We start from the raw sequence: 18,314 nt of genomic DNA, 5'->3' as shown, positions 1-18,314 counted from the left end.
TGCATAAATCAACCCTGTAGCCAAGACATTCCATGATGAAAATAGGGTGCTCATGATGTCAGGTCTACCCTGAGAAATCACTGGTTTAAAAAAAAAAATTACAGCTTTACAGTGATATGGTTAATGTGACCTCGAGGCTAAATTGCTCCTCTGGCCCTCATCCCTCCCAAAAAATGTATAATGCTTTCATTTTACAGATATTTAATAAGCACTTATTCTCTTCAAGGCTCTTACACATTAAAGTGAATTACTGCTTACAGACTTGAGCTCCTTGAAGGTCAAACTCGGAGAGGACTATTAAAATACATTTTGCATTAAAAGCATCTTAACTAAAACCAGTGACATATACAGGAATAGCAAATCCAGTTCCTCTCCCTTGCCTCGCTTCCTTCTCTCATTTCACCAACCTGCACAAAGGTCAAACCAGCATCCTTTCTGGGCTCAAAAACAAAAAAAAACAGGACTTTTTGTCGTGGCTCAATGGAAACAAATCTGACTAGCATTCATGAGGATGCAGGTTTGATCCCTGGCCTCAGTCAATGGGCTAAGGATCCAGTGTTGCCATGAGCTATGGTGTAGGTTGCAGATGCGGCTCAGATCTGACGTTGCTGTGGCTGTGGCGAAGGCCAGCGGCTAGAGCTCCGATTTGACCCCTGGCCTGGGAACTTGCATATGCTGCAGGTGTGGCCCTAAAAAAAGAAAAGAAAAAACCCAAAAACCAAAAAACAACACTCCACACAGGCAAGCGAATCACCAACGTAATTTCCTCTTAAAAATACTACCTGGCTTCTCAAAAGAGTAATTTCTCAGTGTGTGTTTGTGTGTATGTATGTGTGTGTGTTTCTTACCACATTTGACCATTCTCATAAAACCCATGCATGCATTTATTGGGCACACCCTCTTCCCAACAAAACTGGATTCGAACTCTCCTCTCCTTGCATCTGGGCTGGCCCTTGTGACACATGTCTAACTAACAAAAGCAATGCCACATGCCTTCAAGGTTGGTCATACAAAGCCACATGACCTCTGCCAGCCTCTCTCTTAGGACCGATAAGTTGGGAGCCCTGGGGTCACACATAAGAAGCCCAGGCAGGAGTTCCCATTGTGGCTCAGCAAGTTAAGAACCCAACATAGTGTCCATAAGGATGCAGGTTCGATCTCTGGCCTTGCTCAGTGGGTTAAGGATCTGGCGTTGCTGCAAGCTACAGTATAGTTCACAGATGTGGCATAGATCTGGTATTGCTGTGGCTGTGGCATAGGCCGGCAGCTGCAGCTCTGATTCGACCCCTGGCCTGGGAACTTTCATATGCTGCAGGTGTGGCCCTAAAAAGGAACAAGAAGAAGCCCGAGCATCCTCAGTCTGCGTGTTGTTGGGTCCACAGCATGGTCTCCAGCTAAAAACAGTACTCAGCACAGGTAAGCAAATGAGCATCCTCAAACAGGTCGTGCTGTTTTCACTGGAGACCATGCAGATTGAGTCAGGAGCCCAAGGAGCCCCAGCTGCTGGTGTCTTCCTAGCCCAGCTGCCCCCTGTGTGAGTAAGCCTTCTAATGAGCCCAGCCTCAGCTTTAAGCCTCCCGGCTGCACTGAGTGGAGCAGTGACAAGCTGTCTCCATCAAGTCCTGCCCAAAGTATAAAAAATGCTGTTGTTTTAACCCACTAGGTTTGGGGGTGGTTTGCTGTGCAGCCTCAGACAACTGGAACAGACCTCAGGCATGACACACACCAAATGAAACTCACTCTTTCTTCCTCTCCTTCCTATTTCTCATGGTCTGATGCTCTTCTTTATCCTCAGATCCTCTCCCCCCCGCATCTGACCTGTTCTACCCAAAATTCTATTGGGAATTTAGCACCCCACCCCTGGTGGGGAACATGGTGACCCTCCTACCTGGTTTGCTAGTACCTTTGACACAGGTGCCAAAATGCTACTCTAAAACTCAACTCCCTCCCGCCCATCAGAACCCAGTCCTGATTCCTGATCCTGGCACCCCTGGTGACCACCTTGATCTCCTGCCACAGGGGATTTCTGAGGGTGGCGAGCCCCTCTTTGCCTTTCATGCCTCTGCACCTTTGCACATGCTGAAACTTCTTCCCAAATTCCCTTCCTCACCTTTCCTTCTCTCACCTCTTAACTAGATTCCCACTTAGCATTCAAGTCCAAGTTCAAAGGTCACCTGCTGTGAGAGTCTTTTTCCCAATGACTAGCTGAAGCTGCTCACTTCCTCCTCAGCCAGTGATGCAGCCGAGCTGCATGTGTGTTTCTCCAGCCTGGCCTGTGAACCTCAAGGTAGGCATCATTTCATATTTGTCTCTAAATAAAGGAAATTTTAATCTGAATTGCGAACCACTGAATTAGCTATTATTCAGTTTCTGAATAAGGATCTACTGCAGCCCAGTGCTAGTCATGGATTTTTACTTAATTTTTGCAAATAGCTGAGGTATTATCAGCCTCAAAGAGGCCGAGAGGCCTATCCAATGTCTCCTAACCGGAAAAAGATGAAGTCAAATTTTGAACCCAGATGTAAGTTCAGGGCCAGCATTCTTTGCCTTGAGCATTTTCAATTAGTTCTGGTGCACGAGGACAGATGTAGGGTCATATTCTGGTGTAGACAGAGGTCCTAGTGCTTCCTTTCCATGGTTGTTACCATTGCATGGCACACTTTTGAACAGCTTTGAATGGAAAAGAGATGATATACAACTTTTAGGTAGTATAACATGGCGCATAAGGACATGAATTCTATAGTCAAATATTTTAGATTTAAAAGCCAGCTCTGGGAGTTTCTGCTGTGGCTCAGAGTTACAAACCCAAACGGCATCCATGAGGATGAGGGTTTGATCCCTGATCTCACTCTGTGGATTAAGGATCTGGCAATGCCTTGAGTGGTGGTGTAGGTCACAGATGCAGCTCAGATCCTGGGTTACTGTGCCTGTGGCACAGGCCAGCAGCTGAAGCTCCAACTTGACCCCTAGCCTGGGAACTTCCATATGCTGTAGGTGCAGCCCTAAAAAGCAAATAATAATAATAAAATAAAAGCCAGTTCTGGCACAATGGGATTAGAAGCATCTTGGGAGCACTGGGACACAGGTTCAGTCTCCAGCCTGGCAGGATGGGTTAAGGATTGGGTGTTGCTGCAGCTGCAGCTTAGGATGAAGCTGAGGTTCAGATCTGACTCCTGGCCGAGAACTCCATACACCATGGGGCGGCCTAAACAGAAAAGTAAAAAAAAGGGGGCCAGCGCTGACCGTGACAAGCCATGTGCTTCTTAATGCTCCTTCCATCGCTGCTACCATGGCATAGCACCCTGCTGAACAACAGCTTTGAAAGAAAAAGAGAGAGGATCTAGAACTTTGAGGTAGTATAATACCCTACCTAAAGGATGTATAAGGACGTGGCGCATAAGGACGTGAACTCTATAGCCAAATATTTCAAAGTTAAAAGCCAGCTCTGTCTGTGACAAGCTGCGTGCCCCTGGAGAAGTTATTACTTTCACATCATGTTTCTTCATTTGTAAAGCAAGGCTATTAGGAGGGTGGCTCACAGGTTGGTTATAGAAATTGTCAAAACGAAACATGTAAAGCACTAAGAACAGAACTTGGTATATAGAGAAGATCCAGCAGATGTTGCTGTTGTTGGTATTACTGGTAGTAGTGGTATTTCTAAGTGACCCAGTAAAACCCCAGCTGGAAAACTTAGGTAATTATACTGCAGGGCTCAAAGCAGTGACTTTTCGGATTCTAATTTTGTTTTAAGTAGTCGGAAGGAAAACATTTCTAAGAAGTATGAAGCGTCTCCGGCCCTTTACAGGGGTTTGCAAATGCGGTTTGTTTGTTCATTTATTTATTTATTTTATCTTTTTAGGGCCGCATCCCAGGCATATGGAGGTTCCCAAGCCAGGGGTAGAATGAATCAGAGCTGTAGCTGCTGGCCTATGACACAGCCACAGCCACGCCAGATCCGAGCCACATCTGCAACCCACACCAGAGCTCACAGCCACACCAGATCCTTAACCCACTGAGCGAGGCCAGGGATCGAATCTGTGTCTTCATGGATAGTAATCAGATTTGTTTCCACTGAGCCACAACAGTCACTCTATAAACGTCCTTTAAATGGTCCTTGACCTCCAGGTTATGCTGTTAGAGACAAGAGGTGTGGGACCAAGTTTTTGTAACACTCTCCACATCCAGCAGAATATCTATGGGGAAGCCGTGATCACCCCGCTTCCATTTCCTCACACATCAAATAAAAATGATGCTGGTCCTACTGCCCTTCAGCATTGAGAGATCGAAATGAAATTATATGAATAAAAATTAGAAAGAGTGCTGCTAAAGCCAGGAGGCATCATCATCATTATTCTGGCTGCTAATAAAGTGATACTCTGAGAGTGATACAGTCAGTATGCACCAAAATGGAAAGTTGGTCATCACTCTGCTAAAAGCCCCAACCAGTCAAAATGTTTGCCTTTACTCTTCTTTACATAATTTTCATTCTGGTTCGCTGGTAGCAAACCCTTTCTACCACTGCCAACAAACCCGCTGCCCTTCTCAATCGCATTCAAAGAAAACTTCCAAGCAAAAAAACCAACAACCTAAGTGAAAAATGGGCAGAAGACCTGAATAGACATTTCTCCAAAGAAGATAGACAGATGGCCAACAAGCTCATGAAAAAAGGCTCACCATCCCCAATGATTAGAGAAAAGCAAATCAAAACTACTATGAGGTACCACCTCACACCTGTCAGAATGGCCATCATTAACAAGTCAACAAATAACAAGTGCTGGAGAGGTGTGGAGAAAACGGTATCCTCCCACACTGTTGGTGGGAATGTAAATTGGTACAACCACTATGGAAAACAGTATGAAGGTACTTCAGGAAACCAAATATAGAACCCAGCAATCCCACTCTTGGGCATATATCTGGACAAAACTTTCCTTGAAAAAGATACACGCAGAACTATTCACAATAGCCAAGACATGGAAACAACTTAAATGTCCATATACAGATGAATGGATTAAGAAGATGTGGTACGTACACACAGTGGAATACTACTCAGCCATGAAAAAGAACAAAATAATGCCATTTGCAACAGCATGGATGGAACTAGAAACTCTCATACTAAGTGAAGAAGTCAGAAAGAGAAAGACAAATACTATATGGTATCACTTATACCTGGAATCTAATAAATGGCACAAATGAACCTTTCCATAGAAAAGAAACTCCTGGACTTGGAGAACAGACTTGTAGTTGTCAAGGGGGAGGGAGAGGGAGTGGGATGGACTGGGAGTCTGGGGTTAATAGCTGCAAACTATTGCATTTGGAGTGGATAAGCAATGAGATCCTGCTGTACAGCACAGGGAACTATATCTAGTCCCTTGTGATGGAACACGATGGAGGATAATGTGAGAAAAAAATATATATATGTATGACTGGGTCACTTTGCTGTACAATAGAAATTGAAAGAACATTGTAAACCAACTATAATGGAAAAAATAAAAATCATTTTAAAAAAGAACATAAAAACAAACAAACAAAGAAAACTTCTAAAATGTATCAACACCATCCTTGCCTCCTAAGTTCAGGATACATTAGAAGCCAATAATAACTAACTTTGAAAAAAAGGCATAGAAAATGTATTTATGAAAGGATTTATTGAGCAACCCAACATCCTTTGGAGAATAAAAATGGAATCAGCACTGTCTCTTCCTCCATCTGTAACTGTATACACACACACTCATGTTATATACTTGGGAAGTAAAATGCCAATTTGACTTCTATTTACAGATCAGAATTTCAGTGATTAAATATAAAACTATAAGTACATTTGGAACATATATCCTAGTATCCCTGCCAAATCATTATCTTTCCCTAATTCTTAACCTTTCCATCGAAACCCCTTTAACTCAATGTATGCTGCCAGCCTTTGCCACAGCCACAGCAACACAAGATCCAAGCCGCATCTATAATATACGCTGTAGCTCACAGCAATGCCAGATCCTTAACCCCCTGAGCGAAGCCAGGGATTGAATCTGCATCTTCATGGATACTTAGTCGGGTTCTTAACCCACTGAGCTACAACAGGAACTCCTAGAAATCTTTCTAATTAATGCATTGCAATAGGATAAATCTTTATGGATTATCTACCACATGCACACTCAATTGACAGTTGGAAATACAAACCTAAGAACACTCTCCTGCTGGGAGTTCCCACTGTGGCTCAATGATAACAAACCCAACTACTACCCATGAGGATACACGTTTGATTCCTGGCCTCACTCAGTGGGTTAAGGATCCAATGTTGCCCTGAATGGTGGTATAGGTCACAGACGTGGCTCAGATCTGGTATTGCTGTGGCTGTGGGGTAGGCCAGCAGCTGCAGCTCCAATTCGACCCCTAGCCTGGGAACTTCTATATGCCACGGGGCGCTAAAAAAGCACACACACAAAAAAGGAACAGTCTCCTATTGACACTTCATTTCTAGCTAAGTACAGATCCTAGTGGGATGGATAAACTATCTTTAGTCTATAGCCTTATTGATTGCACCATAAGCTCTTTTTCCACACCACAATGCCACCAACAAAGCTCAGAATAATGGGTGAAGTTTTATCCTATTAAGTAAAGTCTTAATCCAAAATGTTTTATATCCTTTTTTAAACTGACATTTCCATTTGCATAGCTGTAACATGAAACACTCACCATGCCTATATGCCAGGGCATGAAAATTAATAGTCTTGCCTAAAACCACTACTTTTAGGATTGATTACAAAAGTGTCTAAAGAGAAGACACAAAGACACAGAGAAGGAAGTATTGAAAGTGACTCAGAGCCATGCAAGTTAATCTAAAAACTGTCACCGAGGAAATACCGCTTGTCATGATGTCTTTTGTTAGCAAAAATGACACAAAAAGACCCACCATAACCAAAATGAAAATAAAACTAGAATAAGTAAATATTTGCCCTAAAACACAAAGGTTTAATATGAACAGAGGGTTGCGGGGTTGGGGGGGAGCAAAGACACGCTAAGATCCCAACTGTGTAAAGTAAGTAACAATCACAAGAGGGGAACACAAATGGCTAAGATCATCTCTAGCCTCTCTAGTAAATTGAGGAATTTTTTAAATATTTTATTTTATTTTTAAATTATTTATTTATTTATTGGTTTTGCCAGTGGCATGAAGAAGTTCCAAGGCCAGGAATTGAACCTGTGCCACAGCAGTGACAATGCCAGATCCTTAACCTGCTGAGCCACCAGGGAACTCCCTAGAGGAATTTTGAATGAAAGGAGATGGCATTTTTTTTACCTATAAGCTTAGTAATTCTATTTTTTTCAAGGCAATGACATCTATGCAGAAAAGGAAAACAACCAAGAGTGAAAAGGTAACTTACAGAAAGTAGAAAAATATCTGCAAACCCTCCATCTCATAAGGGCTTAGTAGCCAGAATACATAAAAACTCCTATGACTTGACAGAAAATTAATAATAATAATGAAGGAGTTCCCGTCGTGGCGCAGTGGTTAACGAATCCAACTAGGAACCATGAGGTTGCGGGTTCGGTCCCTGCCCTTGCTCAGTGGGTTAACGATCTGGCGTTGCCGTGAGCTGTGGTGTAGGTTGCAGACGCGGCTCGGATCCCGCGTTGCTGTGGCTCTGGAGTAGGCTAGTGGCTACAGCTCCGATTCGACCCCTAGCCTGGGAACCTCCATATGCCGTGGGATCGGCCCAAGAAATAGCAACAACAACAACAACAACAAAAGACAAAAGACAAAAAAAAAGAAAAAAAAATAATAATAATGATAATCCAGTCATAAAATGGGCAAAAGACTTGAATAGATACTTCTCCAAAGAAGATATACAAATGGCCAACAAGCACATGAAAAGATGCTCCATATCACTAATCACTGGGAAAATACAAAGCATAACCACACTGAGATATTACCTCAGACCAGTTAGGAAGGCCAGTATCGAAAACAGAAAATAGGGAGTTCCCTGGTGGTACAGTGGGTTAAGAATCTGACATTGTCACTGCCATGGTGCAGGTTTGATCCCTGGCCCAGGAACTTCCACATGGCATGGGCCCAGGCAAAGGGAGCAGGGGAGGATAAACAGAAAATAAAAAGTGGAGCTGAGAATGTGGAGAAATTAGAACCAATGCCGCCCTTCCCCTTCAGTTTTTTGATCCCCATAACCCTCCCTCGTCCCTGTAAAATAACTATTGGTGGGTATGTCAAGTGCACAGCACTCAGCCACTATGGTAAACAGTATAGATGTTCACCAAAAAAAAAAAAAAAAACCTAAAAACAGAATTACCATATGAACTAGCAATTTTATTTCTGCATACTGAAGAGGTTCAGAATAAGCCTCCCTCAAATATGCCACCTTGGCATTTGACTATTTTGAGCTGAAGCCAATCAAGACCCAGAGGACTCAAGAAAAGTGTTTACCTCTCCCTGAACAACCTAAAAGAATTTAGACAGAGGGTCTAGTCCAGGAAGGGAACTGTCACACAGGTAACTAGGTGTGGGGAGCTGGGGGCAGCTGGACCAGGCCTAGAGGTCAAAGTCTTCTCAGGGTCCCCTTGTCTTGCAGGGCACTGCAAACAGGTGTTTACCAAACATCTGGTCTTCCCATCGTCCTGTGCATTGTCTTCCCCCCTTAGAACACCCAGAGCCCTACCCCCTTCCCCTGAGCTCAGAATGTCTATAGAAGCCTCAACTGCCTGACTGCCCATGGGTCTTATATTCTTGTAGGACCCCTGTACGTATGTAATGAAATTTATTTTTCTCCTGTCAATCTGTCCTACTTTATTTTGATCATTAGACCAGCCAAAGAACCAAGAAAGGTAGAGGGAAAAAAATTTCCTCCCCTACAATATATACCTCAAAGAATGGAAAACAGGACACAAAGAGTGCTTGCACACCCATGCTCACAACAGCCAAGAGGTAGAAGGAACCTAAATGCCCACTGAAGGATGAAGAAAGGAAAGAAAGCATGATAAAGAAAACGTGGTATATACAGACAATGGAATGTTATACAGCCTTTAAAAAAATGGAAATCCTGGAGTTCCCGTCATGGCTCAGCAGAAACATTTCTGACTAGTATCTATGAGGATGAAGGTTCAATCCCTGACCTCAATCAGTGGGTCAGTGATTTGGTGTTGCCATGACCTGTGGTGTAGGTCACAGACACGGCTCGGATCTGGCATTGCTGTGGCTCTGGTGTAGGCTGGCGGCTACAGCTCTGATCAGACCCCTAGCCTGCTTCAGGTGTGACCCTAAAAAGAAAAAAAAAAAAAAGATGGAAATCCTACAATATGCAACAACATGGATAAACCTTGAAGATCTCATGCTAAGTGAAATAAGCCAGTTCACAAAAAGACGAATACTGTATGATTCCACTTTAATGATGTATCTAAAGTAATCAAACTCATAGAAACAAAAAACAGAATGGTGGTTACCAGGCGCTATGGGGAGAGAGAAATTTGTGTTATTCAAAGGGTGAAGGGTTTTAGTCCTCAAAATGGAAAAGTTCTAGATTCCATAAGGTATATATAAGGTACCATCATGTACACTTAAATATGGCTAAGAAGGTAAAAAAAAAAAATTTTTCCAGAACATTTTTTTCCCTTTACTTATTTTTCAATTGAAGTATAGCTGACTCACAATGTTGTGTTAGCTTCAGGTGTACAGCAAAGTGATTCGGTTTTATATATGTACATACATATATTCTTTTTCAAATTCTTTTCCATTATATTATACGATAAGATGTTGAAGGCAAATTTTAAGTTATGTATTTTCTACTACAATAAAAAAAGTACAATTTTCTTCTTGATTTATTAAAAATACAAGCTTCTGGAGAAGTTCCCATCATGGCGCAGAGGAAACAAATCCGACTAGGAACCATGAGGTTTTGGGTTCGATCCCTGGCTTTGCTCAGTGGGTTAAGGATCCAGCGTTGCCTTGAGCTGTCGTGTAGGTCGCAGATGCAGCTCGGATCAGGTGTTGCTGTGGCTGTGGTGTAGGCCAGCAGCTACAGCTCTGATTAGACCCCTAGCCTGGGAAGCTCCATATGTCTTGGGTACAGCCCTAAAAAAGATAAAAGACAAAAGACAAAAAAAAAGAAACCCTAAACATTTGCACATCCTTTGTCCTATCTCAGGAAATTTATCTTAAAACAATTTCTCTTTTAAGTATTATAATAGCTAAATTGGAAAGCAATCCATATTCCAGCAAAGAGACAGTTAAATATACATCAAGTGGTAAAAGGGTATCAACACGTATCAACAAATACAAGTTCAGAGATACTTTTTTAAATGATGTGTTAAAAATTTTCATTATCTAACAGTATCCAAAAGAATACAAAACTGATTATACAATGTGACTATGATGAACATATACTAGGATATCTAGTAAAGAAAGAAGCTAGGTCTAATTTTAAAAAAGAAAGCAAGCAAGAAAGAAAGAGGAATGGGAGATGGAGGGAGGGTATGGGGTGGGGAGGGGGAGCTATACCAATTGGATTTCTGTTGAATTTTTATCCAGACAAGTTGATTGTAAGGTTCATTTGGAAATAAAATCTGGCAAGAATAGCTAGGAGGAAAAAAATCCAGCAATAAAAAAGGACAGTGATTAGAAGAGACCAGCCCTTCCTGATATTTTTACACATTATGAAGTTACAACAATTTAACAGTTTAGTTGCTGGAAATGAACAGAGAGATCAATGGGAAAAAAATACAGCAATTTAGTATTGACAGCAGCACTATTTCAAATCAGTAAAGGAAAGATCCATTAGTCAGTGAACAGTGCTGAGCAATTGAGTGGGCAATTGAGGGGCTGGTGGAAAGGGGTTAAGATTCATAACTGACTTTTTTACCAAAATAAACTCCCGTTGGAAGAAAGATTTTAATGTGAAAAAATAAAAACCTAAATACATAGACTCAAAAGTGAGGATAGCACTTCGAGGAATGATTCAAATGCTGGAAGCTATAAATGAAAACAGCCATCAATTAGTATTTCTGCTCAAGAAAAAAAAATCACTAGAAAGTCAAAAAAAAGGAAAGACAAGGGCAAGGGTATATTAGCAATTCATGCCGTGGACAGAGGGCCACATCCTTCTTTTCAAAAAGGAAAAGACAGATAAAACAATAGAAAAATTGGCAATGTGTATAATCAGACATTTCGCAGAAAATAAAATATAGATCTTAAACATATTAAAAGCAATACAACCATATTAAGAAAAATATGTAATAAAACATATACTGAGAGACCCCTTCTCCCTTACAAGATAAGCAAAGATGGCAAAATGTGACAACACCCCGGCTGCATGACGGAGGAAGCAGATGCTCACACGTTGCTGGTGGCGTATAACTGGCACCACTTGCATGGAGTGGAACTTAGCACGATCCAAACTGAACAGTCACATTCTTCTAAGAATTCTTCCTACAGACATGCTGGCACATTTATCAAATAACTCACATATGAAATGATCTGCTATTGCTTTGTTTTAATAGCACACTATTAGGGGAAACCTATATGTCCATCAATGGGGAACAAGGGAAATATCACCTGTTGCGGTACATCTACAAAGAGACATCTGCAAATAGCAACGAAAAATGAAATGGCTCTATAGAACATTATGTTGAGCGATCTCTGAAATATACACTGTATTTATTTAATTAATTTATTTATTTATCTATCTTGGCTTTTTAGGGCCAAACCCATGCCATATGGAGGTTCCCAGGTTAGGGATCTAATCGGAGCTACAGCTGCCAGCCTATACCACAACCACAGCAACGCCAGATCCGAGCCACGTCTTCGACCTACATCACAGCTCACGGCAATGCCAGACCCTTAACTCACTGAACACAGCCAGGGATCAAACCCACAACCCGATGGTCCCTGGTCAGATTCGTTTCCAATGAGCCATGACAGGAACTCCCATACACTGTATTTAAGTGAAAGAAGTTAGGTGCTAAACAAGTTGTGTGCTACAGCTTATAACACACACACACACACACACACACACACACACACACACACAAAGAATATTTAGAAATCCAATCCACTATCCACTGAGCAACAGAGCCAGATCACACACAGCATTTAAATATAAGTGTATGCACACCTACACAAGTAGAATCTCTCCGATGGATGGAGGAGCACTACTAACAATGGTGACATCACTACCCAAGGGAAATAGCCTAGGAGACAGGAATGGAAGGCAGACTGCATTCTGCAACCTTCCAGTCATTCTGAACACTGTATCATGTGTATTAAATACTCAGTCACACTAGTTAAAGTGATGTTGGAAAAGGGTACTTTAAAAACACACTGGGAGTTCCCCTCATGGCTCAGCAGAAACGAATCTGACTAGTAACCATGAGGACACAGCTTCAGCCCCTGGCCTCGCTCAGTGGGTTAAGGATCCAGCATTGCCGTGAGCTGTGGTGTAGGTCGCAAATGCAGATCTGGCATTGCTGTGGCTGTAGCACAGGCTAGCAGCTACAGCTCCAATTCAACGCCTAGCCTGGGAACCTCCATATGCCACGGGTTTGGCCCTAAAAAGACAAACAAAAAACAAAAAACACTGAGTTTAGAGTTCCCATCATCGTGGCTCAGTGGAAACAAATCTGACTAGTATCCATGAGGATGCAGGTTTAATCCCTGGCCTTACTCAGTGGGTTAAGGATCTGGCGTTGCCATGATTTGTGGTGTAGGTCACAGACTCGACTCAGATCTGGTGTTGCTGTGGCTGTGGTGTAGGCTGGCAGCTTTAGCTCCAATTCAACCCCTAGCCTGGGAACCTCCACATGCCGCAGGTGCGCCCCTAAAAAGCTAAGAAAAAAAAACAAAACAAAACTGAGTTTAAATCACTTGTGATAGAACATGATGGAAGATAATATGAGAAAAAGAATGCACATATATGTATGACAGGGTCACTTTGCTGTACAGAAGAAACTGATCAACGTAAATTGTTGTACATCAACTATACTTTAATAAAAAAAATTTAAATATATACTGTGCTTAAAAGAGGGGTTAAGATATAAAATGAATATTCAATAAGAGATTATTTTGTGATTTAACAAGATAGATATATGGATGTGTATGAACCAATATGCTAATGGTGATTTTCCAGAGTAGGGTTATAGGTGATTTTATGTTTTTTTTTCCCTCCATCTATATTTTCTGATTTTTCTAAAATGAACAATTACTCTCAGCTACCAAAAGTATTTTCAATTCAAACATTTTTTTAATTTCCATAAAACATTGAATCCCTTGATCCCTTGAACACTTTTCTAATAAAAATACATTGCTAAGATTATGGTTTCTGTACAGCTGGGACCCATCCAATTTAAATAAAATTTGGGAGTGTCTCAGAGGAGAGATTTTACAACCATCAGTAATCAAAACAGAAATAATTAACCCCACAAGGAAAATAAAATGATGCGAGCCTAGAACAAAAGAACCAGGAGCACAGAAGTTCAGGGGATCTGGCTGTTCCTTTTTGCTTGGATCTGTGAGTTTATTTGCCTTTTTTTTTTTTTTGTCTTTTTAGGGCCTCACCTGCGGCCATGGAGTCACCACAGCCACAGAAACATCAGATCTGAGCCCTGTCTGCAACCTATACCACAGCTCATGACAACATGGATCCTTAACCCACTGAGTGAAGCCAGAGATTGAACCCACATCCTCATGGATTTTAGTCGGGTTCGTTACTGCTGAGCCATAACAGGAACTCGTATATTTGTTTTTATTGTGTACACAGATTATTCTGTTTAGAGATCTTGCAGAAAGAGCACAACCCCTCCTACCACTCAGCTTTCCCCTAGGGACCAGGCAGACTGCTGCACAGAAATACACACAGGAAGTGAATGTGAGCTGACAAAGACATTAGCACCATACAGAAAGTCAGGTCTGACCAAAGAAACTGAGAGCCTGTGTGGGTCACACCCAGAGATCTGTGAGCAAACCCTCAAAATGGTATTCATTCATCTCTACATTTGTTTTACCTGTAAATAAGCAACATCTCACCTTTTTTTTTTTTTTAATTACTTCTAAGGCCTAATTGCCATGCTGAAAGTATAGTAAGCTCTTACTATATCACTGTTTTTTTTTTTTTTTTTGCAGCCTTCCCCAGTCCCCTTAAAATAAAGCTTTTGGTGTTGTTGTTATTGTTTTAATTCAAACACAGATAATGTGCCTAGTGGCTAAGTGGCTGTCACTTCAATATAATGGCATTAAACTCAGGTTATTACTAACATGAGAGTACTCAGTACAATTATCTATTCGGCCCCATAAAAGGTAGTCGGGAGTTTTTTTGGTTTGTTTGTTTGTTTTTTTTAACACAATGTATTTCCCGTTAACAGGCCACACTGAGCTTTCAAAGTGGGCAATGCCACACACGTTAAGTGTGCTATGCTAGGCTGAACACGCAGACACTCCTGGGAGACACTATGCAGTTTAAGGTATATTTTGAATCATTTGATGCTGACCGCTTTCAAAATAAGCAGAGTATTGGATACAAAGTCTAGGTATAGGAGAAGGTAGGAAAAACACTAGAAACTCAGGTTGATACTGAAAAGCATTGACTGGATGGGCAATGGGGCCTTACTACACAGCACAGGGAAATGTGTGTGGTTGAGTCACTTTGCTGTACAACAGAACTTGAAAAAATATTGTAAATCAACTATACCCTAATAAAAAAAATGTAAAAATACATCATTGAAAACAAAGGAAATGTTCCTTTTAAAACTTTATAGCTCTGTTAAAATCAGTAGCAAAGAATAGAGTTTGCCAACTTCATTCAAGAAGGGAGGTACAAGGGGACATTTCAATAGAGATATGCATTGAAAACAAGAGGTGGGGCATTTAATCTTGCATCTAGTGTTTTTTTGGGTTTTTTTTTAAGGGACAAACAAAGCAAACTCCATGCATGTTTAAAAAAAAAAAGTTTAAAAAAATCCTGCAATGTTCTGATTTGGTTTTAGATACTTTGAAAAAAATCACAAATTCAAGAGACAATCACAGAGTTTTCTAAACCATATTTCAGCCAACAGACATTGCTGGCGAACCTTGTTTACAGAACCACATGCCTTCTTTTTCACTGACCCAACCTCTCTATTAGTTCAAAGGCCTGACAGGTAAAAACTCACCTTCTAAGCCCAACCCAGCCTCATCAGCAACCTTCTCCGCCCAACCAGAGTTCTGCTTCTTTAAAACACAGAGGAAGGGCAGAACAGGAGGAAGTGGGGAGCCAGTGACCAACTGAGCGGGACAACTGAGGGTCTAACAATTGTGAGGTGCTGGCTCTTGGGCACCTTTCTCTTTCATCTGAGGCAGCCGATTGATATTTCTGAATACCTACTATGTAACATAAGAGGCAAAATAGACAGGCAGAAGGAACCAAAAGGATAAGGAAAAGCCACGTAGTCATAAGTCAGCAAAGCAGCGCACACCAGCCCAGGCAGGTGGCTTGTCTTTCATTTAGAGTCTCCAGATTCTTCACTTTAAGAGGATGGGTTTCCCTCACCCTCCAGGAAGAACAATTAAAAGCAAGGACTAACATGACTAACAAATATCCCGACCAAAGAAAACATCTGAAAATTAGAGACAGAAAAAGACCCCTCTTATAAACCAAGAATTTATTACATACGTCTCAGACACACACATCCACACAAACTAGTCCTCCCAAAACCCCATAAAGTACAGCAGCAGATTGGAATATTATAGAAGTACTAATGGCTGTGATTCTTACCATCTAAACTAGAATACAAAAATCTAATAAAATCAGTCACTCCATTCAACCTAAGTCAAACAGAGCTATTTCACCCACTTTGACAAGTACCATAGTTACATATTCTAAATACATCATTATGTTAAATATGACCATGAAGACACATACGAATACACACGTTCATATGTTTGACACCCTCACTGCCCCCATTACGATACAAATAGAAAAATGCTGGCTTATGTGGTGGCCCTTAGGCCTTCTTCTAACAATACATACAAGACCTGTGGGGAACTTTCTGACTCAAATATTTAAATATCTACCATGTGGAAATCACCAGGTTACCCAATGTAGACAAAGATGAAGTATTATGCTTCTAACCTCAGGAAGTATAAAGTCTAGACAATATGCGCACACACCCACACACATATATACACATATATAATGCATTACATATATACTATATATTACATACTGTATAAAATGTTTATAATATAAGCATTCATAGGTTAGGCGTGAGATTAACTTGAGGGTGGGGAGAAAGGAAGGGTTGGAAGGACCCTGAAGATTCTATCTTACAACTTATCAAAAGTAAAATACAAAATAGTATATATGGCATACGGTTTTATCTAAATAAAAACTCACATGCATGAAAGTAAATACTGGAGGGTAAAACCATTTTTTAAATGAAAATGGTTGTGACAGGACTCAAAATAGGAATAATTCCTAACCCCACTTTCTAAAATTTACCATTATAGTGTTATCTTCATTTTAGCCTTTATATATCTCTTTAAAAGCATGCCACGAATCTGTGTGCAGTTGCTGGGTTATTATCAGCAAAGATCTCTATGATGTAGCAATAATTTAAATCTGAAAACGTTGCCCGACTACTGCCAGATCTCTCTTAATGAGTCTACAGGAGGCAATTTCACTTGAGATACTATTTTCAGAAACAAGTGCATCCAAAGCTAGAGTAATCAGACTAAGGGTTTTGTGTTGGGTGGGGGTTCACCTTGATGGGTAAAAGAGAACTTTTCCTATGAAAATCTCCCAGCCTCCAAATAAACCGAGAGACACCACTCCACATGTTAAATGTTTGCATCCAGAACCATCGCAACGGGCTCAAACGCCACCGAAAATCCTAAACACGTTAGTAGAAGAGGGCAGAAGAGTCTTGACACGCGAGGTGGGGAGGATTTCATGTTCCCATCTTGATGAGCGAAAAGACCCGCTGTCCTCAGACCCTCAGTTTCCACCGCTTACGGAGCTGGCTAAACAGTACTCCCCGGCGCTGCTTTCTACCAAAGCGCATCTCAATCTGCAGCCCCGGCTCGGTGAGCCCGGCGCCAGCCCTTCGCCGCCTCCCAGAACCTTCTCTTTCTTTTTCTTTCTGCTGTCTCGCTCCAACACACTCGCACACCCTCGCGGCCCCATCCGCCCTCTCCGCTCCCTGCAGCTCGGCCGCACCAGGACGCCGGATCTGGATCCTGGAGATGTAACTTGCGGCGCGGGCAGCGAAGGCTCTGCACCTGCCTGGGCGCCAGGCCGCGCACCGCCCCGCGCGGCCCCTACCCCGACCCGCACCCGGACCCCGCGCCCAGTCTGGAGGCTCCCTCACCTTGCTCGCCGCGGTCCATGTCTCCCGCCTGCCGGCAGCCCGTCCCGGATCGGCTCGTCCGCCCGCCCGCCCACGGCGCCGCGCTCCTCCTGGCCTCCGCTGGCAGCTCCCGGGAAGTCTCCTCCCCCAGAGGCGTCGGGCGCGGTGGCGCCGCCCGCGCGCGGTCGGGGAGCGCTTTCCCCGGGCGTCACCCAACCACCTGACCCCGCCGGCTGGTGCGCTCCGCCGCGTCGGCGCGGGAGGACGGGCGAGCCGGGCAGGGCGGGCGGGGCAGGGCGGACGGCTGAGAGCAGGCAGGAACTCGCCTGGGAGCAGCAGGAGGAGGAGGGAGGAGAAGGAGAAGAAAGAGGGAATGGGGGCGGGGAGGGGGGTACGACGAAGACTCCGCATTAGCGTAGAGGCTGCATGGGGACCACTTGGGGACCCCGATGGCGTGGGCGTCCACCGCCAAGTTATCACATCAGAAGTTTCCTGGGGGGCACTGAAATGGCCCTTTCTCTGCCTCCACGATTACCTGCTCTTCTCTACTTTAGTGGCAAACACAGGAAGGTTATTTAGAAATGCCAGCGGCTCTTTCTTCCTTTCTATTGTTCAAATTCTTCTACTCCCAAAATCATACCCTAAGCTATCTGCAAGACTGGTCCAAAGCAAGCAAAGAGGCGAAAATTGCAAAGAATCTCTCAAACGATGTAGTCCTGTCTCCTTCACGGAGAGTGTGGGTTTTCGGTGACAAATTAGGTCGATTTTCATGCACTAAAATCTGACTGTTTGCAGGATTAAGAACAATGTTTTGAAATGAAGCAAATGAAATGTTAAAAATAAATTGTTAACCAAAGGGTAGAATTATCAACAGGGACCATTTGAAAATACATTTGAAGGTTTCATGACCATTGATCAAAGGACAGTTTGAAGTTCCTGTAAGAAAACTTTTCCTTATTAACACAAACACTCTACTTACGAAGTGTTCTGCAGTTACT

The 18,314-nt window shown here is 42.5% G+C and overlaps 1 protein-coding gene across 3 annotated transcripts in view; it reads right to left on the bottom strand.

Annotated features, from left to right (window-relative positions):
* Positions 1–17,535, bottom strand: part of TPD52 (tumor protein D52) — a 130,625-nt gene extending 113,090 nt beyond the window's left edge. The window contains exon 1 of one of the 3 annotated variants that reach the window (XM_021088500.1): positions 17,338–17,535. In XM_021088500.1, coding sequence (XP_020944159.1) covers positions 17,338–17,356 — 19 coding nt within the window. In that variant the 5' untranslated portion in view covers positions 17,357–17,535. 3 annotated transcript variants of the gene reach the window in all.

The sequence above is a fragment of the Sus scrofa genome, chromosome 4, assembly GCF_000003025.6.
Source record: "Sus scrofa isolate TJ Tabasco breed Duroc chromosome 4, Sscrofa11.1, whole genome shotgun sequence".
Lineage (NCBI taxonomy): Eukaryota > Metazoa > Chordata > Mammalia > Artiodactyla > Suidae > Sus > Sus scrofa.
The sequence above is the reverse complement of the archived record's forward strand: the minus strand, read 5'-3'. Positions and strand labels throughout refer to the sequence as shown.